The sequence below is a fragment of the Bos mutus genome, chromosome 2 (genome assembly GCF_027580195.1).
Source record: "Bos mutus isolate GX-2022 chromosome 2, NWIPB_WYAK_1.1, whole genome shotgun sequence".
In the NCBI taxonomy this organism is placed as follows: Eukaryota; Metazoa; Chordata; class Mammalia; order Artiodactyla; family Bovidae; genus Bos; species Bos mutus.
In genome coordinates, this window is record NC_091618.1 from 42,358,192 (window position 1) to 42,381,568 (window position 23,377).

A 23,377-nucleotide genomic window follows, 5' to 3' on the forward strand; every position below is an offset into this window, starting at 1 on the left:
AGAATACTGGAGTGGGTTGCCATTTCCTTCTCAAGGGGATCTTCCTGACCCAGGGATCGAACCTGGGTCTCCTGCATTGCAGGCAGATTTTTTTTTTACCATCTGAGTCACCAGGAAAGCCACCAGGGAAGCCCAGCTTTCTACTAGATGCTGGTAAATGAAGATAGATGAAAGGATAAGGCAGACAATAGTATCGCCATCTACAAGTCCTGAGCATTCAACTATGTATGTCTTTACATAGCCAGGAAATGACCCAACTCAATCTAAAACTCTAGAGCCCAAACTTTTAACCACTATGAGTCCCAACTACCTTCTATTCTTAATCTGAAAATCTTTTACCATTTTTAAGTTGAATTTATTATTAAAACAGTGTTTTAATAGAATTCTATTTTAACTTCCTGTATTAATATATCACACAAACATTATTTGTCCTTAGAGAATATATATGTGATTTTCTCATGTTTTTCTCACCTCTTAACTATTATCAACTTACTTCTTATCTTTTCTTAAAATAATTTGTAAGATAATTTAATAACTATTGCCTATATATTAGCAAAAGTAATGTTTTAGGAATACTTTATGGTAAATATAATTGATATAATATATAATTGTAAAATATAATAATTATATAAATATAATTGTATGTAAGTGAAATACTTAGCAATATCAGCATTCAATAATATTTTGTTTATACTTCATGTATACATAAAAATATTTCTTACATTAAAAACTCCATAAATAATAATAATAATAATATATTTCAAAAATATAAACTACTGCACAATTGGACTCATCTCACACGCTAGTAAAGTAATGCTCAAAATTCTCCAAGCCAGGCTTCAGCAATACGTGAACTGTGAACTTCCAGATGTTAAAGCTGGTTTTAGAAAAGGCAGAGGAACCAGAGATCAAATTGCCAACATCCACTGGATCATCGAAAAAGCAAGAGAGTTCCAGAAAAACATCTATTTCTACTTTATTGACTATGCCAAAGCCTTTGACTGTGTGGATCACAACAAACTGTGGAAAATTCTGAAAGAGATGGGAATACCAGACCACCTGACCTGCCTCTTGAGAAACCTATATGCAGGTCAGGAAGCAACAGTTAGAACTGGACATGGAACAACAGATGGGTTCCAATTAGGAAAAGCAGTATGTCAAGGCTGTATATTGTCACCCTGCTTATTTAACTTATATGCAGAGTACATCATGAGAAATGCTGGCCTGGAAGAAGCACAAGCTGGAATCAAGATTGCCGGGAGAAATATCAATAACCTCAGATATGCAGATGACACCACCCTTATGGCAGAAAGTGAAGAGGAACTAAAACGCCTCTTGATGAAAGTGAAAGAGGAGAGTGAAAAAGTTGGCTTAAAGCTCAACATTCAGAAAACAAAGATCATGGCATCTGGTCCCATCACTTCATGGGCAATAGATGGGGAAACAGTGGAAACAGTGTCAGACTTTATTTTTGGGGGCTCCAAAATCACTGCAGATGGTGACTGCAGCCATGAAATTAAAAGACTCTTACTCCTTGGAAGAAAAGTTATGACCAACCTTGATTGCATATTTAAAAGCAGAGACATTACTTTGCCAATGAAGGTCCGTCTAGTCAGGACTATGGTTTTTCCAGTGGTCATGTATGGATGCGAGAGTTGGACTGTGAAGAAAGCTGAGCACCAAAGAATTGATGCTTTTGAACTGTGGTGTTGGAGAAGACTCTTGAGAGTCCCTTGGACTGAAAGGAGATCCAATCAGTCCATTCTAAAAGAGATCAGCCCTGGGATTTCTTTTGAAGGAATGATGCTAAAGCTGAAACTCCAGTACTTTGGCTACCTCATGAGAAGAGTTGACTCATTGGAAAAGACTCTGATGCTGGGAGGGATTGGAGGCAGGAGGAAAAGGGGATGACAGAGGATGAGATGGCTGGATGGCATCACTGACTTGATGGACTTGAGTTTGAGTGAACTCCAGGAGTTGGTGATGGACAGGGAGGCCTGGCGTGCTGTGATTCATGGGGTCACAAAGAGTCAGACACGACTGAGCGACTGAACTGAATTGAACTGAATAATATGAAACAAGAAGCTTGTTTAATACATCAAATTTTAAATTAGTTAAGTTGCAGATCTGTATTTGTTGTTGTTTAGTGGCTAAGTCTTATCTGACTATTTTGAGTCCTCATGGACTGTAGCCCACCAGGCTTCCCTGTTCATGGAATTTTCCCGGCAAGAATACTGGAGTGGGTTGCCATGATCTCCATGGGATCTTCCCAACCCAGGGACTGAACCCATGGCTCCTGCATTGGCAGGCAGATTCTTATCACTGAACCACAAGGGAAGCCCCAGATTTGTATTACCCAAGCACACATTGTAGGGAAGAATATAGAGAGCTAATTGCATTATAATGATCTTCACAGTAAGCATTATAGACATCTTATTAGGAACCTAATAAGGTATGGACAATGCTAGCACATCATCCAAAAAGTATATAAGCATGTTATATGCTTTAAAGTTCCTAATCTGAATAAAGTGTAATTCATAAAGTCCAGAGCTCTAGGAATTTCTGGGGAAAAATTAGAAATTATGGACCTGTTATACTGGATACATGACTTAATTTATATGTACATTTTTATATTTCTAGTTATACCTAAAATATATAACCACCTATTTGCCACATAATCCCATCAGAGCACCTCTAGGTGCATATTTTTCTAATTTCAGAAACCAGTATGAGCTTAGCTACCATACTAGTGATGGAAGTGTGAGTTTTCTGGTGGCCATTTGGGCAGTTTGCACAGGGAAATAACAAATTGCATCACCTCCATTGGTCTCTCTGGCCTCCTCAGAATCACCAACTGGATCATCCCTCGGATGTTTCCTTCCATGGACATGGATCGTCTAAGTGTTTCCATAGCTTCGTGGTTGGACTTTCCCAGAAGAGATTCCCCATTAACCGCAATCAGCTGGTCATTCATCCGCAGACGGCCATCCTAGGGTGGAGGTAAGAAAAACAGTATTAAGCAGAGAAAAGCATGTGATGCCATGTGACTGTCAGGCAAAAGTTCACGTTTAAAATAAAGGAAAAAATTCAGCTATTAGGGATGATTTATTTTCCACAGCAGAAAAAGGTTCTGGATTTTATCAAATAGTCACAAATATTAATAATAATGAATTGTGTGAAAGTGACTTTTAGAAATCATGGAGTCCAGAACTACAATAACTTAGACATTTGTATAATATCTCTTACCTAAACCTTTGGCAAGTGTGCTAGGCTAACCTGATTCTGCCATTTGCTCTGGAAGCTACCATGTTGCTGACTCAAGGAAAGGGGGTTTAGAAGCAAAAGACAGTGGCCATATTGCTTGCCTTTTCAGGCACAGAGAAACACCATGCTTAAATGTTATGTGCTTGACAATAGTAATGGATCTCATAGCTAGCTCTATTGAATAGTGCTGTGAAAAAAAATTCTCACGTTATTTTCTCTAACGCAACAAAAAGTTGCTAGTCTGCAAAAGGATGCAGAGGTGTGTAATGCAGGTCCAATCTGGTACCGTGTCTTCTAGAGGAAAGTCTTGACAAAGGGGACTGTCAAGCCTTTTGTGAGGAGTCTCTGACTGAGAAGCACTTTCACCCAGCACCTTCAGGAAGAAACACCACGTACCACAGAGAACTGGGAAGTTTGGCACATGGATAAGCGGCCCAGATTCTAGTCTAAATCACCTCTAGGTACTAGTCATCTTCAGCTAGAAATGTCCCTGGAGTCGATGGTGGTAGCTGAACAAACTCGGACACCATCTCTACCTGCAAAAGAACTTCTGGGGATCACAGTACACCCTTCTCCCCCAACAGACAGTCTGGGAGAAAACATGCTTAAATACTGACAGTCTAACTAGGGACATGGGTTATACCTGTTTCTAGGATAGGAAGTTCTTGCTGTGAGGCACAGATGCAGTTTTAGGAGTGTCATGATGCTGGTGCTGCTGCTAATACATTTAGCAGAAATAACAGTTGGTGAGCATGGTAGTTCTTCCATGAATTATCTATAGCTCTTATAGAACTCAAGAAGCTCGACAGGTTAATGCTTTTGCTCACATTTTACAAATAAGGAAACTGAGGCAGGAAAGTGATGTTAGATGCCGCAGGTCACAAAAGAGAGTCAGAGATAAACTGACGTAAGTTCAGTTTTCATGAACCTTGGTTCTTCTCAGTTTCTGTACTAGGGCTTCCTTGGCTATTCATCTCTAGACTACAGTTGTACACACTAAAACAGGTGGAGGGGAGTATTCAACTTTTTGCAGTCAGAAGTATCTGGGACCTATGTTCAAAGGAACAGAATGAAATGTAAAATGAAAAAAGAACTTTCCTAAGAAATGAGAAAACCAGACATATAATGAACAATAGGGCAGCCATACAGATTTGGGAGAGAAATCCTGTGGACAAGTTGACAAACTTTGACTAATGCAGCAGCAGTGGTCAGAGGAAGTTCCTCTGCTGACAGCTGGGGAAAGGGGGAGAGTGACGAGAGCTGTTATGGGGCACGGATGCCCTGGTGGGGATGCACTGCCCACGCCTCCTGTTGCAGAGGGTGTCAGCCCGTGGATGGTGGAGGCCACGCCCTCTCGGTTTCGCCAGGGGTAAAATCAAGCTGTAAAACTTGACTGCCCTGCCTCAACAGAGCCTAATGTCTTCTGCCTTCCTCTCATTTTCCCATTCCACTTAATCTTTCCCATAATTTGGAGCAAATCTGGAAATGAGATTTACAGGAAAGGCCAAACACAAAAGAAATCACTTCATTTCTGTTATCTAATGGTGAGAGAGGCACGTAAAGGATAAGATTAAGGCTACACGAAATGGGGTCAAACGGAAGCCACTTTAATGGCTGTGTATAAGTGAAGTGAGACAGTTTACTCTAGGAATTATGCTCTTCTGTTGTGACATTTAATGGAAGCAGGACTCTGGGCTGGACCTTTCACAGGCAGTTGGGACGGTCACTAAAAATGTTTTGGGGAGGACTGGAAACAGATGTGTGGTTTTTAAAGATGGGGAGGAAGCACAAAAGTTGGATCAGGATCCTAGCCCTGTGAATAGGAAATGAGGTCGAGTACTGGACCTGTAGACGCTTAGTCTTGGCAGGACACCTCATCCTCTATGACAGGAAGAAGAAAGATAAAGATTGAAACTTAATGGGTACTTGTAGAATTGAGGGAATGAAATCTGAGTGAGAGCCACCTGGTAACCTCCTGCGAACCTTCTCTGTGGAGTATGAGGCAAGGTCTGAGTGAAGAGGTAAATAAAAGATAAGGGGATGGAAAAAAAATGTTTTTTTGTAGGATAATCTCTTACCAACAAGTATTAAGTACAGACTTTTATTTTCAGCTATATTCTGAGTCTCAAGCATACATAACTACACTAAAGTAGAATGTGTTTGCTGTATCCAAGTCCAAACAATAAGGCAAGTCAGGTCACCCCAGGGCAACTTTTTTTTTTTTTTTTTTTAAGACATTCACATTCATCGCAAGCATCACTGCAGAGCTGCGGGTATGATAAAAAATCCACATACTCTCTTTTTAAGGCTTAGCTGGCTCGTTGCTATTGGTTTTTTGCTTTCCCTTTATAAGATAAATGATGGGTAATTTCATTAATGGTGGTGCCAGTAAGCACCACATTGTCCTAACATTGAGAAGATAATCTTAGAATTAAGAACTGGAAGGGTCCTTAGAGATTATCTTGTCCAACTGCTTCCGTTTATAGATAAATAATGTGATGCACATAGAGGATAAGAAACCATTTACTGAATACCTCTTCTAAAGAGAAGGTACTTCCACATAGATTCGAACTTGCTCAGCTAGTTAAGGTCAGAGCTGGATTAAATAGTCCAAGGCCTGACTTCTCATCACTCCCTATTCACTACCCATTCTGTGTTCTAATAGATGACAATGACTAGTCCCTCAAGGGATCATGCTTCAAGAAAAAAGACGTTCAAATCCAGAGAGAACAATATGACACCAGATGTCTCCTGGAAGAGAACCTTATATATGAAAGCCAGAGTCAGACTACAGAAGATGTGGAGACAGGAAGGGTGGGGGACTGTTTACCTACCTAGCTACACACACACACACACACACACACACACACACACACACACACTGTATGCATGTCTAGTCTTTATTTAAAATGAAGTCAATTTAGTTAAGAGCTCATTACTCAAACTCAGCAAAGATCACAATTGCATATGTCTGTTCTGCTTTGTGGGACTTCCCCGGTAGCTTGGTGTAAAGAATCTGCCTGCCAATGCAGGAGATGAGGGTTCAGTTCCTGAGCTGGGAAAATCTCCTGGAGAAGGAACTGGCAATCCACTCCAGTATTCTTGCCTGGGAAATCCCATGGACAGAGGAGCCTGTCAAGCAACAGTCTATGGGGTCATGAAAGAGTTAGGCACCACTTAGAGACTAAACAACAATGACAATTCCACTTTGCAATGGTTTTTTACCAAGAAAGTAGCTTTTTACGGTCTTATTTTTTTCTTTCAGTATTATGTTTAAGTATGTACTTCAGCATGAGAATAGTGACTCTCCTCAACTGATTTTACATGACTGATTTCAACTATCCAGGTATGTTACCCAGTAATTCTAGGATATTTATTTTATCCTAATCTGGATCACTCTTTCCTTTGCTAAAGGAAAAGCCAATGCCCTTTCTGCTATGGACTGAATGTGTTTTCCTCAAATTCATATGTTGAAATCCTAACCCCCAACATGAAGATATTAGGGGACATTTGGAAGGTAATTAGCGCCCTTATAAAAGAGTCCTGAGACAGATATCTTGTCTTCTCTGCCATCTAGGGTTACAGCAAGAAAAAGACAGCTGACTATTAAGCACCTCTCACCAGATGGATTCTGCAGCACCTTGATCTTGAACTTCAGACTCAAGAACTGTGAGGGATAAACTGCTGCCATTTAAAAGCTACCCAATTTATGGAAGTTTCTTTTAGCAGCCTGAACAAAGACATTTTTCTTTCTACTTTATGACCATCAGACCCCTAACCAAAAGACCCACAACTACATCACTTACTTTTTGCAACCCCTGTAATCAACTCTTATCTATCCTTAAGCTAGGAGGAAGTAAAGGAAATTCCCAAAGCGGAAGAAAAATAAGAAAAAGAGGAAAGAGAACAGAATAAAAATAGACAAAAATTTCCTCTGGGTACATTAGGACAAATAAAAACTGGTATAAGATTTAGGTCTTCTCCATGTCCTGGGGAGATTTCAAGTCTCATCAGCCCTAACCAGGTTCTAATTCAGGGGGAGGGAGACTGGACTGGGGGACAAGATGTTTGAGTGTTATATCTCCTTTCTGTGCTGCTGCTGCTAAGTCGTTTCAGTCATGTCCGACTCTGTGCTACCCCATAGACGGCAGCTCACGAGGCTCCGCCGTCCCTGGGATTCTCCAGGCAAGAACACTGGAGCAGGTTGCCATTTCCTTCTCCAATGCATGAAAGTGAAAAGTGAAAGTGAAGTCACTCAGTCACGTCCGACTCTTAGCTATGCTGTGCTAAATCACGTCAGTTGTGTCCGACTCATAGTGACCCTATCAACTGTAGCCTACCAGGCTCCTCTGTTCAAGGGATTCTCCAGGCAAGAGTACTGGAGTGAACTGCCGTTTCCTACTCCAGGGGATCTTCTTGACACAGTTTTGAACCTGTGCCTCTTATGTCTCCTGTATTAGCACACAGGGTCTTTACCACTAGTGCCACCTAGGAAGTTCATATCTCTTTTTATTGAACACCTAATACAGGGCAGTCCTTGTGCAAATATCTTGCATATGTTCTCATTTCTCAAAACAAACCTGTGATACAAGCAGCACACTCCACTTAGAGATATAATAATGGAGGCTCAGGGAAATGAAGTGACCGTTAAAGCCAGGTCCACCTGTCTGAGTCAGATACATTTCCACTGTGCTATGTTGCTTCTAGAGATGCTTAAAGGTACTACAGTTATTGGGAAAGCCCGATAGCTTCCCTGGTGGCTCAGAGGGTAAAGCATCTGCCTGCAATGCGGGAGACCCAGGTTTGATCCCTGGGTCAGGAAGATCCCCTGGAGGAGGAAATGGCAACCTACTCCAGTACTCTTGCCTGGAGAATCCCATGGACGGAGAAGCCTGGTGCAGGCTACAGTCCATGGGTTGCAAACAGTCGGATACCACTGAGTGACTTCACTTTCACCTTCTTTCACTACAGTGATTAATGAATATAATTATTTAATGAGTTCCTCCTTTGTGCAGTTCTTTTGCTAAACCCTTTGTCTATATGCACTAGACAGTTTAATACTTCTAACTATCCTGTACACTGGGGACCACAGGTCCCCTTTTAGAAAAGAAGAAACCAAGGATCAGGAGAGTTAAGTGCATTGTTACAAGTCACATGACCAAAACCAAAATATTTGAACTAGGTCTGGGTTACTCTGAAGTCCATATTTTCAACCACTTTGCTAGTGATTCTTGACCTTTATGGGCTCTTCTTAGACTCCTTTGAGAATCTCATAAAAGCAAAGGATTGTCAGCTCTTAAAAATAAATATTTCCATGATGGTTCCTCCACAGCTGTACATTTGGACCAGACAATTCTTTGTAACAGAGAGCACTCATGTACTTTTTAGGATGTTGCATGTGCCCTCTGAAGCATGTCCATGATTTCCGGTGGTCCAGTGGCCTTGTAGTTTAGTCCCTGCTGTGCCTCTGCTATGATTAGCAGTGACAGTGCAAGCCTTAATCCACCTCTTGGGGCCAATTTTTTGTAGGTCCCTTTACCTCTAAAGTTCTAATGAACGCAGAGGGAAGAGAAGAAAGCCACGGCACAGAATGAGCCTCTGAAAAACATGAGTCAAGCATGAAGGAGGAGGCTGGCTAATCCAGGGGCAGCTGGCTGGGGCCCAAGGCCAGTCTACATCATTAGGCCAGGGTGTTCAGAGGATTAATCATGACCGGATGTTGACTCCTTCCTGTGCCTGATTCTAATAGGGTCCCTGGTGAAGCCTTCAGGGACATCAACACTCTGGGCCCAAATCCCAAACCCTGACTTCAGGCTACATAGCACCATTTCCTTGGAGTAGAGCAGGACTCCAGGCAAGATGGCACCTGACTGAGGAAAAGGACTGTCCTGAACAAATGTTTCCCAAGATCTTAAAATCACTCCATGATAACATCTGCTCATTGTATTTTTTGGAAAAAAATCCAACCTAGAAAGAGCCTTGTATTCCAGACTGAAATAATTTAATTTCATTTTCAAACAATAACAATGAAAGGAAAAGAATAAATCAAGATTTTAAAGTATAGTTTTTAAAGTAAAGAAAAGGAATAAAGTTGGTAAGACCAGAAGCATGTGAATTCTTATCTTGAAGGGCACCTATGTACATCAATGTTTTACTTCATCTGTCCTAACACAATTTCAACCAATACAAATGGCACCGTTCTTCAAAAATAAGAGCTCTATTTTCCAGACACAATACATTGCACTCTGGTGTACACACTATGGTGATGTGGTCCAAACTTTTCCTTTGCTCCAAAATGCCCTTTGCATTCCTGCTCACTGGTTCTATATCAATCCTTCAAAATAAGGCTCAGCAACTGCCTTCCACTTTCTTCCCCTCAGGCAGAATTGTTCCATCTCAACACCTATGATTACTTTTACTTTTGTCTACCGTTTGTTGTTGTTGTTCAGTTCCTCAATTGTGTCCAGCTCTTTGTGATCCCATGGACTGCAGCATGCCAGTTTTCCCTGTCCTTCACCATTTCCCAAATGCTCAAATTCATGTCCATTGAGTTGGTGATGCCATCAGACCATCTCATCCTCTGTCACCCCCTTTTCCTCCTGAGTTCAATCTTTCCCAGCGTCAGGGTCTTTTCCAATGAGTTGGCTCTTTGATTCAGGTAGCCAAAGTGTATTGGAGCCTCAGCTTCAGCATCAGTCCTTCCAATGAATACTCAGGGTTGATTTCCTTTAGGACTGACTGGTTTGATCTGCTAGAAGTCCAAGAAACTCTTAAGAATCTTCTCCAAGTTCAAATGCATCAATTCTTCAGTGCTCAGCCTTCTTTTTGGTCCAACTCTCACATCCATACATGTCTACAGGACAAACCATAGTTTTGACTCTATGGACCTTTGTCTGTAAAGTAATGTCTCTGCTTTTTAGTACGCTGTCTAGGTTTGTCATAGCTTTTCTTGCAAGGAGCCAGTGTATTTTAATTTCATGGCTGCAGTCACCATCTGCAGTGATTTTGGAGCCCAAGAAAATGAAGTCCGTCACTCTTTCCATTGTTCCCCCATCTATTTGCCATGAAATAATGGGACCAGATGCCATGATCTTAGTATTTTGAATGTTGAGTTTTAAGCCATCTTTTTCACTCTCCTCTTTCACCTTCATCAAGAGGCTCTTTAGTTCCTCTAAGCTTTCTGCCATAGGGTGGAATCATCTGCATATCTGAGGTTATTGATATTTCTCCCAGCAATCTTGATTCCAGCTTGTGATTCATCCAGCCTTGCATTTCACATGATGTACTTATTCAACATAAGTTAAATAAGCAGGGTAACAATATACAGCCTTGATGTACTGCTTTCCCGATTGGCAGCCAGTCTGTTGTTCCATGTCCAGTTCTAACTGTTGCTTCTTGACCTGCATACAGGTTTCTCAGGAGGCAGGTAAGGTGGTCTGGTATTCCCATCTCTTGAAGCATTTTACACAGTTTGTGGTAATTCATACAGTCAAAAGCTTTGCTGTAGTCAGTGAAGCAGAAGTAGATGTTGTTCTGAAATTCTCTTGCTTTTTCTGTGATCTAATGGATACTGGCAATTTGATCTCTGGCTTTTCTGCCTTTGCTAAATCCAGCTTGTACATCTGGAAATTCTTTGTTCAAGAACTATTGAAGCCTGCCTTGGAAGATTTTGAGTATTACCTTGCTAGCATGTGAAATGAGTGTAATTGTACAGTAGTTTGAACATTCTTTGACAGAAGGTCTACCACAGTCCTTACCATATTTGAGTTTTTTTTTTAATAGTATGAAATTAGTTTTTATTTTGACCTCAAAATAAACACTTAACATTTTTCCAAAACTAAAGATGAATACTTAAAAACAAGGGCAGAAGATTATTTTTTTCCTTCCCTGGGGAAACCAGTAAGGCAGATGTTCTAATGTGGCTTGCAAGGCTCTTTCATTGGACTAATCTAGACACGGTTTTTTATGTGTTTATTATGCTACCAGCTTCCTGTACTATGGAATGAGTCTTTCTGTTTCCTGTATCCATTCTATTACATATTGAATAACTTATGGTAGCTGTAGATGTTGTAGAAATCCTTGTTAAACGGAATCACTAGAAACATCTTCATCAGGTGCTTTGACCTGGTGTAAGTTTCATCTCCAATGGACAAATTCAATAATATACAAACTGTAATTATGAGCAATTCCTGAGCCCAGGCTGGCTTGGCTATACTGGCACATGCTCAGAGAAACTTTATATTCTAAAAGTGAAGCTTGATTACTGTCTGTGTAGTGGCTCTGCTGCTGCTGCTGCTGCTGCTGCTGTTGCTAAGTCACTTCAGTCGTGTCCAACTCTGGGTGACCCCATAGACGGCAGCCCACCAGGCTCCTCCATCCATGGACTTTTCAGCAAGAGTACTGGAGTGGGGTGCCATTGCCTTCTCCGGTGTACTGGCTCAGTATCCTCTTATTTAGCTCTTGCAAAATTTTAAGTTTATCTAATTCAGTTATTATCTTAAGAGCCTCACTCCATTTTATGTAGCAAATGAGTGAAGTTCCAGCAATGTACCATTTATTCAGCATCTGTGGCATGTGAGACTTCTTGTTTAATTAAAGATAACTGAAGAGTATTTTTAGAACCTCAGAATATATATAATCTAAACCATTTTGATATAATGTATTATAATTCTTTTCTTTTAAAGACCTACTGGAAACATATGGGATATAAATAAACGTATTGCAATTTACAGCTTTCACTGTAGTCATGAGTGAATTTTACAGTTTCCTTAGTAAGAAGTTTCAGAAGCACTGACTGAAGAGGCCTCACTAGTATTCCTTCGTCTACTTTGCAGCAATCTGTGCTTGTTTTGGAGAAGGCAATGGCAACCCACTCCAGTACTCTTGCCTGGAGAATCCCAGGGACGGGGGAGCCTGGTGGGCTGCCGTCTCTGGGGTCGCACAGAGTCGGACATGACGGAAGCGACTTAGCAGCAGCAGCAGCAGTGCTTGTTTTACATTTTTTCTGTTTCTTGTCCTTTCAGCTTCTTCTCTATCCCTTCCTATCTCCTTCCTGATTTTCTGTTTTCAGTTTAGTTTGGCCTAGAAAATTGGATAATAGAAGCTTATTAAGGTGAATGGGTTGTATGCATCAAGAAGATTCTGCATGAATGCCTAACTAGATTAGAATCTCAGAAGCCTTTTCAACTTAACGAAAGGATCTTATTTATTCACTTGAAGAAGAAGAAGAAGAAAGCTCTGTTCTTGCTTGTGCTAAGATTGCTAAAAATCTGGTTTCTTAAAAAAATGGACCCAGAGCAGAATGCTTAGACCAAAACTCTGACCACATTATGAACTTAATATCTCTTATAAATACCCACAATATAGGTGAATATAGGTTTTCAGGTAAAAGATACTATTTTCAGAGTCAAAGTAACATGATCATGTTATATCAACTTTTGTAGATAATAATTTCATTTTTGATTAGGTCTAAAAACATATTTTTTTAAGCCTCTGAAGACAATAATAGAATTCAAAGTACACATCAAAAAGACCTAGAGTTCTAAAAGTTTATCCAGATGATACAAATGTATTTGCATTTCCATCAATAAAATAAATATCTGAAAATGATAAAACTTAGCAAGAAAAACAATGATTGATACTGGTATTATGAAAATTTTAAAGTAATGTTATATCTCTATAAAATACTTACTACTGCAGAAAACCCATAAATGATAAGCTTGAGTGTATTAATTAACGCATATTAACATTTTGGGCGTTTTTTCCCTAAAAAAGGAAATGTATTTAAAATATATGGCATAACATAGTTGATAATTCTTTTTTTTGTTGTTTAAATTACTTGTTTTATTTTTTAAAGCAGAGTTCTTATAGTGATGGTGAATTTTTCCAGGCAGAATTCCTGCTTTTACTTGTTCATAGAATATCACACTTTTGTGGTGAGTATGAAATATTAGAGTTTGGCTTCTAACAGTTGAGGATTTGCAATGAAGCTGTTTATACCCAGATTGTATGGTGTTTTTGGTAAGAGGTAGAAACCTGGAAGACATGACTATAGGTAATGATCTTAACAGTTCTCTTCCAGTAAAAAACAATATCAATTTTAAGAAAAATGGATAGCTGAAGAAATCATTTAACATTCGTGTTCCTTAAAATGCTATCCTTTTTATCTCCCTTTGAATTCATTAATTATAGATCCACCACATGATTTATAGATACAAGCAGAAATTGGAGGTGGAAATTACTTCTGCTAGGAACTCCTACCGGACTCCTTTTAAGTAGGTTAGATGCTATTCAACCAACATTCCCCATAACAAAGAGACATGGATATTCAGGATCAAACATTGTATTCCCATAAATTCTAGAACTGTGCATATTATCTCCCAAAATTCATAATTAGGTCATTTTATAATAGAGGGATTGCTTGTATTAGTTAAATTTTTTAACCTATTATGAAATGGTATAGATCTTGCAATTCTGCATCAGGCAACCTCTGCAGAGGTTGTATTCCAGATTTCCTAACCACACAAGAATCAAATTACTTAAATTATGTCTATTTCATATTCTGAGTGCATGCATTTGCAATTAGCTATGTCAGGCATTTTTCTTTCATTTAATTTCATCATCATCAAGTAGTATTTATTAAGCACAAACCTGGCTAATTAATTTTCTAGAGAATAACAGGTATTCTTAAATTCGTTCTCTTTAAGAGCCCTTAAATAATCTACCTGATATATGACATTTTTCCCTTAGCAAAAGCTTCCTTTAAATTTTAATTTTTGCATTATTGTTTCAAAATTTCAATAGAACACATTAAATATTCAAATAAAAAGAAATCTTTCATAATTAGTATTGATAGAACAGACTGTATGGAATTTTTATTCTTTCTAATAAAGGATTTTAATATTCTACATGAATTTTTAAAAATATCACCATTTTAGTTATATATTTTCTAAAAGTAATTAATTTTTATGATAGAAGAAAACAAAGCAGATTTAGTATAGTCTACTCTTGAGAGTCCCTTGGACTGCAAGGAGATCCAACCAGTCCATTCTAAACGACATCAGCCCTGGGTGTTCTTTGGAAGGAATGATGCTAAAGCTGAAACTCCAGTACTTTGGCCACCTCATGCGAAGAGTTGACTCATTGGAAAAGACTCTGATACTGGGAGGGATTGGGGGCAGGAGGAAAAGGGGACGACAGAGGATGAGATGGCTGGATGGCATCACCGACTTGATGGACGTGAGTTTGAGTGAACTGCGGGACTTGGTGATGGACAGGGAGGCCTGGCGTGCTGTGATTCCTGGGGTTGCAAAGAGTCAGACATGACTGAGCAACTGAACTGAACTGAACTGAACTGAATTGAATAGATTTAAAAATGCATTTTCTCTAAAAAAATTCAATTAACAGAGTATATCAAAAGCAAAGGAAAAGAAAACTCATCTCTGAGTTCAAAATGTTTAGCAAATGAGGGTGAATGTATGTGAGGTCTTCAAACTGATTATCCAGACTTTATATGTGCTTCTCTGGAAAAAGGAAAAGCTCATTTTTATGTAGATTTTGGGATAGTCTTTTTCTTAAGTTATTAATTTTTCTAACTGTACAAAGATAATATTTTGTTTAATTTACCAGTAATAACAACACAATATTCAAATTCCAGTCACAAGAATGAAATTTTAGAAAAGCATGAAATCCTAATTACATTCCACTCATAGTTCTCAGTTCATGAGATGTATGTATACTATATATGTATATATGTATGTATAAATGTATGTTTATATAAAACATACAACATGCAAACTTGTATCTAGTATATATTTGGCCCTGGAAGCAATTATACTACACTTCAGGGGCAAATGCCCAGGAAGAATGACAGAAACTAAAATTGAATTTCAAACATTTAAGGCATGTTACTGGTGGCTCAGATGGTAAAAAATCTGCCTGCAATGCAGGTGCCCTGGCTTTGATCCCTGGGTCGGGAAGATTCCTTAGAGAAGGGAATGGCTACCCACTTCAGTATTCTTGCCTTGAAAATTCCATGGATAGAGGAACTTGGTGGGCTATAGTCCATGGGGTCACAAAAGAGTCAGACACGACTGAGCGCCTAACATTTTCACTTTCACACTTTCACTGTTTAAGCAGTGCAGTAGCAACACTCTAAGCTATGTTTGGCTGTTATGGTCAGTGGTCACTTTGGCTATACATTGAAAAGAATAGCTCAAAAGGATGCTTCCGAGGGGTCTACAAGTGACTCCACAGACTACATCTCTTAGAAATGACACAAATGAGAGACGGAATGATAGAAAGCAACAGCCAGAGAGGTAAGAGGGTAAAAAGAAAGAGGCTCTTGTTATATGTATGGGTGAGCCCCTTTGCAGGTCACCTGAAACTGTCACAACATTGTTAACCAGCTATTGTGCTATGTACTAAGTCACTTCAGTCGTGTTTGACTCTGTGACCCCCTATGGACTGTAGCCCACCATGCTCCTCTGTCCATGGGATTCTCTAGGCAAGAATACTGGAGTGGGTTGCCATGCCCTTCTCCAGGGGTTCTTCCCCAACCAGGGATTGAACCCATGTCTCTTATGCTCTTGCATTAGCAGGTAGGTTCTTTACAACTAGCGCCATCTAGGATAAAACAAAATAAAAAGTTAAGGAAAAAAAAAAAAAGGCCCTTAATTATAGTCACAGTTATCCAGGGGTTTTACATCTGGTTAGAAGTAGCCTATCTTTGTTTACACCAAGGGAAATCCCCAGGAGAATCCAGCATAGAGAAGCCACAGGAAGAATTTGGTCATACTTTTCAAAGTAGTTTCGTTTCCACCTTCCCTAAAGGGGAAAACACCTTGAGAACCAATTCCTGGTAGGAAGGGCCAGGAGAAAAAGAGTGCTCTGGCAGAAAGATTATTTTGTTGATTTCACCTAAAAAACTTTGGGCCAGATGCTAAAGTAGATGTTCCCCATGCTTATCTTCTCTCTGCCCCAGGGACAGAGCGGTCTGACACATGTGTATCTTTTGAACAGAGATGGGAACAAAGTCTCCAAACAATTTTTCTAAGACCTAATCTTGAATCACAGAACAGGTGGCAATTTTCTGAGGAGCAACAGTGGATTATTGGAACAGCAGAAGGAGAACTGAAATATACTTTCCTTTTTCCTGGTTAATCAGATTTCTTGTGAGCAAAGCTTTAGGCCTCCACCCTCTGCACTGCAGAAAGTAAACAAGACAAATGGATACTAAACATTCACAATAAGGCTAAATTCATAATGGATGCCTCTTACTATTTAAGATCAGCTATAAATATGCTGTCCAGTAGTTTTTAATGGTGTGATTGTCTGACTCAGCAGACCAGTGTCAGGAAAGAAATTTACATAAATGGAAAGTGAAATCTTCCTGCAAAGAAACAGCCCTGTTAGAAATTGCTTAGGTAAGGAGATGCTCACTTACACAAACATGGATATACATATTAAACCTGCTCTCCAATATCTGCTTGAGCTGAAGTTATTGCCCATAAAAAAGCTAAGATGTTTGCTTTTAATTTCCAAAAATTCATTTCAGTTTCAATTTTACTTGGAATAAATTCTGTAAATAGAGCTGTCATGAGGAATAAGAATAATGCCGAGCTGGTATCCACAAACATGACCAAGACTGATTCTTAAATACAGCACATGTTTAGATGCCCTGGCTAAGGATGATACACGTGATATAAGACAACTCCAGGGCAACAGCCCCTGATCTCTGGAAATATAAATAGATGAGATCAAAGAGCCTTCATCACAGGACAGCAAAGCACAGACTCTGAAGTCGGACTGCCTAGGTTCACACATTGGTTTAAGTGATTTCTGGCCTTGTGAATAAAGGAGAGGCACTAACTACTGAAAACTGTAATTTCTCCTTGACAAGATGGTACAGTAATAATGCAGTATGGATGTGAAGAATAAATTTAGAGAATCCACCTAAAATACTTATTATATGGTCCAACAGATATTAAGCATAAAACAGAATGAATGTTAGTTGATAATATTACTGTAATTACTATTATCATTTTCCTCCTGCTCCATAAAGAAGGCCGACGGCTGAAAAACTGATGCTTTCTAACTGTGGTGGTGGACAAGAATCCTAAAGATTCCCTTGGACAGCAAGGAGATCAAATCAGTCAATCCAAAAGGAAATCTACCCTGAATATTCACTGGAAGGACTGATGCTGAAGTTGAAGCTGCAATACTTTAGCCACCTGATGTGAAGAGCTGACTCATTGGGAAAGACCCTGATGTTGGGAAAGATTGAGGGCAGGAGGAGAAGGTGGTCACAGAGAATGAGATTGTTGGATGGCATCTCCAACTCAATGGACATGAATTTGAGCAAACTCTGGGAAATGGTGAAGGACAGGGAAGCCTGGTGTGCTACAGTCCATGTGGTCTCAAAAAGTTGGACATGACTGAGTGACTGAACAACAACTACCCTTCTGCTCCCAGTTCTGCATTTCTGAGCCTGATGGAGACAGTCATAGACTGGATGAATGGCCCCAATTCCTCACCGACTTCTCTAGACCCACACCTTTGTCATAGGCTCGCTGTGGGTGGACTGTATTTTTCTACGCCTTGGATTGACCATGGATTCAGTCATATGACTTGTTTTAGCCACCAATATGTGTGAGAAGTGACGGTAGGCCAGCTTGGAAACCAGACGTAAGGAGATTTCGTGAGTCTTGGACATCAGCTAGCCTGGGAGCCCAGGGTGTAGTTATAATGTGTGGAGTACACGCAGATCTGTAGATCTGTTGTGTGATAGAGATAGGTCAGCCTCAATCAGAGCCCTTTTAGTTACTGTACAGAGCCATTGGGGAAATAATGGCTTATAGAGGTATGTTATTGAAATGTTGTCATTACTTATTATGTAACAGAAGCTAACTGATCCAGGAGTGCATTAAAAGTTGTCTATCCCCAGTGCATTTCTTCTTCTCCAAAGAAAAAGACACTAGCTCAGTGTCTAGGTCTGAAGCAAAAGTGAAATGATAAGTTTGAGGAGACAAATGCTTTAATAAAGCCAGGATCCTAGGACCTATAAACTCTAATTATGCCTTCCTGGCTTTTGAGTGGGAGAGGGCACACGTGAGTAATATCAAGATGATTTAAAAATGGCTAACATTTATTCAACGTTTATCATAGGCATGGTGCTAGGCTTTTTATACCCATTATCTCTTTTTGTACTCACAAGAGCTCTGGGGGCAGGCACTACTAATTTATTCATTTTATACATGAGGAAACTGAGGCACCCTAAAGGCAATTGATTTGCCTGCATTCACTGAGGGTGAGAGCAATGAAGGCAGGATTTAAGCTCAGGAAGTCTCACGGCTGGCATGAGATGATAAAGATGATGGTCAGGATTGCTGACAATAAGCACACACTTGTTTTCCCTCTCTCTGTAATCACTTAACTGCATCGATCACATTGTGTATATTACTTGATTCAATCCTTAGAACCCTATATGCTAGGTATTATTATTAATGGTGTGCTAGTTGGAGCATATGGTGGTAGGGTTGCATTGGAACTCAGGCAAATCTAGTTAACCATTAAATTACAGTAACAGCTATGTTCATGTTGCCCACCCCAGTATGAAAGGGCAGAATCATATTCTTCTCTTTTTATCTGGAAATTTATAAGCTTCTCTAAGTTCAAAGGCAACTATGCATTCCCAGCAACATGGATCTTCTAGTGTATAAAATGTGATAAATGACCTTTAATTTATGCTACTTTCTCTCAGACTCCACTGAGCTTTCATTCTTTTTTTTTAGTTTTTTTTTTAATTTTATTTTATTTTTAAACTTTACATAATTGTATTAGTTTTGCCAAATATCAAAATGAATCCACCACAGGTATACACGTGTTCCCCATCCTGAACCCTCCTCCCTCCTCCCTCTCCATACCATCCCTCTGGGTCGTCCCAGTGCACTAGCCCCAAGCATCCAGTATCGTGCATCAAACCTGGACTGGCATCTCGTTTCATACATGATATTTTACATGTTTCAATGCTATTCTCCCAAATCTTCCCACCCTCTCCCTCTCCCTCAGAGTCCATAAGACTGTTCTATACATTACTGTCTCTTTTGCTGTCTCGTACACAGGGTTATTGTTACCATCTTTCTAAATTCCATATATATGCATTAGTATACTGTATTGGTATTTTTCCTTCTGGCTTACTTCACTCTGTATAATAGGCTCCAGTTTCATCCACCTCATTAGAACTGATTCAAATGTATTCTTTTTAATGACTGAGTAATACTCCATTGTGTATATGTACCACGGCTTTCTTATCCATTCATCTGCTGATGGACATCTAGGTTGTTTCCATGTCCTGGCTATTATAAACAGTGCTGCGATGAACATTGGGGTACACGTGTCTCTTTCCCTTCTGGTTTCCTCAGTGTGTATGCCCAGCAGTGGGATTGCTGGATCATAAGGCAGTTCTATTTCCAGTTTTTAAGGAATCTCACACTGTTCTCCATAGTGGCTGTACTAGTTTGCATTCCCACCAACAGTGTAAGAGGGTTCCCTTTTCTCCACACCCTCTCCAGCATTTATTATTTGTAGACTTTTGGATCGCAGCCATTCTGACTGGTGTGAGATGGTACCTCATAGTGGTTTTGATTTGCATTTCTCTGATAATGAGTGATGTTGAGCATCTTTTCATGTGTTTGTTAGCCATTTGTATGTCTTCTTTGGAGAAATGTCTATTTAGTTCTTTGGCCTATTTTTTGATTGGGTCATTTATTTTTCTGGAGTTGAGCTGTAGGAGTTGCTTGTATATTTTTGAGATTAGTTGTTTGTCCGTTGCTTCATTTGCTATTATTTTCTCCCATTCTGAAGGCTGTCTTCTCACCTTGCTAATAGTTTCCTTTGATGTGCAGAAGCTTTTAAGGTTAATTAGGTCCCATTTGTTTATTTTTGCTTTTATTTCCAATATTCTGGGAGGTGGGTCATAGAGGATCCTGCTGTGATGTATGTCGGAGAGTGTTTTGCCTATGTTCTCCTCTAGGAGTTTTATAGTTTCTGGTCTTACGTTGAGATCTTTAATCCATTTTGAGTTTATTTTTGTGTATGGTGTTAGAAAGTGTTCTAGTTTCATTCTTTTATAAGTGGTTGACCAGTTTTCCCAGCACCACTTGTTAAAGAGATTGTCTTTAATCCATTGTATATTCTTGCCTCCTTTGTCAAAGATAAGGTGTCCATATGTGCGTGGATTTATCTCTGGGCTTTCTATTTTGTTCCATTGATCTATATTTCTGTCTTTGTTGAGCTTTCATTCTTGCAAGCACAAGGAATAGAGTTTCTTATTTGTTGCTTTGATATTGACTAGCTTTCAGTTTTACTTTTCTAATTGTGTATTATTAGGTTCAACTTTGTTAGGTTTTAAATTCATAAGAATCCTAACAGTAATAAAAATAATATAAAGTATGAAAACAAACTGTTACCCAGATCTGTTCACATATACATTTCCTGAATCTGGCAAGAAAGCCTCAGTGGTCTCAAGTCTTCAGAAATTTTCTTTATCCAGTCCCCAAGCAGAACAGTTAACGTTTCTAAGTATCTTTACACTGATAGGGAAACAGCATTCCTACCTACCTTAAAAGCAGCACCTCCGTGGATGACGGACTTGATAAAAATCCCCAAGTCTGTTCCGGTTTCTCGAGATTTGTTCCCTTTCAAGCTCACCCCCAGACCAGCAGAACCGGAATCATTCAATGGGATCTCAAAGGTAAGTTGCTCAGTTGTTTCCAGGGAGAATGCACAACAGTCAGGTTCTCCTTTCTGTTGGAAGAGTACACGAAAAGAATGAAGGAGGAGACAGCAGCTGAATATCAATATTCACATTCTCAGATGGTCAAACACAGATGCAACTGGTGAGACAAGATGACTGGATCCCTGCTTAACAGCTGTAATCCTGCCCCCAGTGGACAAAGGGCAGTCTTCTCTCTCTGCAGGGGCCTCCATCACATGCATGGAGTGGAGGAGATAATTCTTGGGAATAATTATTTGGTGATGGTCAACAGACAGGATCTTTGGTCAAGGCAATTTGAAACATTCCAAAAATATTTGGAAATTCAGTAGAATATTCTCAATAATTAAAGAGATTGGATATTAACTAGGGAATCTTAAGTATTAGAATAGACATTGGAGATAATGTAATCTCAATACCTTCATTTTACAGATGAAGAAACAAGAGCTTAGTGTAGAAACCTGTTACAATTTGGGGGAATATTTGGCTTATATAATTTAAAACATATCATTTACCATGGAAGCAATCCTATTGATAAAGATTGTCAGTAGGACACAGAGCACTGAAAAAAATGTTTATTTTAAAGTTAAAGATGTGATTCTTAATACATATCACTGAATTGAATTTCACTTTGTCAAAACTCATGCCTTAAGCTTGCTTCTTTAGATAAAATAACTTGTTGGCATCTGGTTTTGGAACCTAAACAAAAATGATAATGCACAGAAATATTCATGGTCTCTTCGACAAATGACACCCAGCCACAAGCCTAGCCATTCTAAAAAAAAAAAATATATATATACACACACACACACACACACACACACACACACACACACATAGTATGGTGGCAAAAGGCATAATCAGGGGTTAGGTCTCCAGAGGAAAACACACACTTTATCATACTTGGTCCATAGTGTTTTCAAATATACAAGAGTAGGGACAGAAAAGTGCTGTCCACATGACAAAGAGTACAGGGCCCCCTTCTGCATTCTTCCCAAGCTTGCAGAAATGTGAAACTCTGCCCCGGCATTTAAATGAAAAATTTGAAAATGAGATAGCCCTGGAAACCATCAACTCATTCTAGGTCGGTAGTTCCTTCCTCTCTATAATTATGTTTAGAGACTCTCATCTTAAGGTCACTTTGAGGGATGCTTATGTAGAATTATATATTTTAAAAATTACCACGAATGTCTGAATGTCAGTCACAAAATAACAACTATAAAATCAGAAGTAGCAAAGAACCCACAATTAAAACAGGATTAAGAGGTCTGATCATAGCCAGATCTACTGACATGACATCTCTAACTCCTCCCAATGAAGAGAAATCCCATGTCTAGCTTTAGAGAAATAGTTCGTTCATTTAATTTCATTGTAAATGAAGTTAACTATAAAGATTTTGACAATGGGTAGTTTCCAAGAAATGAACTTTATTGTTTAATTTAATAAACCTATTACAAGTTAGCTCTTTTAACTAACTCAGTATATTATTATCTTAAAAAAAAAACCAACAAATCCCATTATTCAACACCAAGTAGCTGTCTTTTTTTCCATTGGAATGCCAGAGTTAAATACTAAATGTAAACTATTAGCCTTTATCTGTGCCTCCCAAAACGTCCAGTTTAGAATCCATAACATTTTCAAAATCATTTATGTATACAGGTCTCTCTGGAATTTGGTTAATTTCAATCTAATCAAGTTCTGCTGAATTAAAGTATAAATTAAAGAACGGCTTCTCACTACAAGTTTGTGAACACCACTTTAGAGAAAAACTAGAGAGTTTCTCTGGTTTTCATCCAGCGAAAAAGTGACATGAGGACAAGTTTCGCTTGAGTAACACCTTCAAACCACCCTATTCTATAATCAGCTTTCTTTTGGTGATTGTATTTCATTCCCAATAAGACTGAGGGCCACTATTTGTACTAATGCCTTTCATTTATTACATAAGTGGTAAAAACAAAATAGAAATTAGGTGGTATTATGGTTATCTCTTCATGTGAAACAATTTATTCTCTTAAAGTCTCTGATGTCTGAGAGCTGGAACTGTAACTACAAAACAAAGTAGTGGCTAAAAATGTTTGAGTGGTTCTGTGCCAAGTGCTTTACACACAGCAATACACTTTCTCTCCAGAACAATCCTGTGAGGTTTATTGCGAGGCCCATTTTACAGATGAGGAAACTGAGGTATGCAACATATAAGTATCATGCTTATAGTTCAAAAGACCTATCCATGTTGGAACTTGTGGAGTCCAGGCAGTATGGTGCCTGTGATAGACTCTTAACTGCTGTAGTTCTCAACTTCTGCAGGCCACCGTGACTAGACCTAGCCACATGAAATCCCAA

General features: G+C 39.2%; 1 protein-coding gene across 1 annotated transcript in view; it reads right to left on the reverse strand.

Moving 5' to 3' along the window:
• Nucleotides 1–23,377, reverse strand: part of PARD3B (par-3 family cell polarity regulator beta) — a 1,148,960-nt gene that overhangs the window by 455,322 nt on the left and 670,261 nt on the right. Inside the window, exons 11-12 of the mRNA XM_070387813.1 lie at nucleotides 20,884–21,069; nucleotides 2,819–2,989 (exon numbers count right to left, since the gene is read on the reverse strand). Of these exons, the coding sequence (XP_070243914.1) occupies nucleotides 2,819–2,989; nucleotides 20,884–21,069 (357 nt within the window). The remainder of the gene's footprint in view (nucleotides 1–2,818; nucleotides 2,990–20,883; nucleotides 21,070–23,377) is intronic.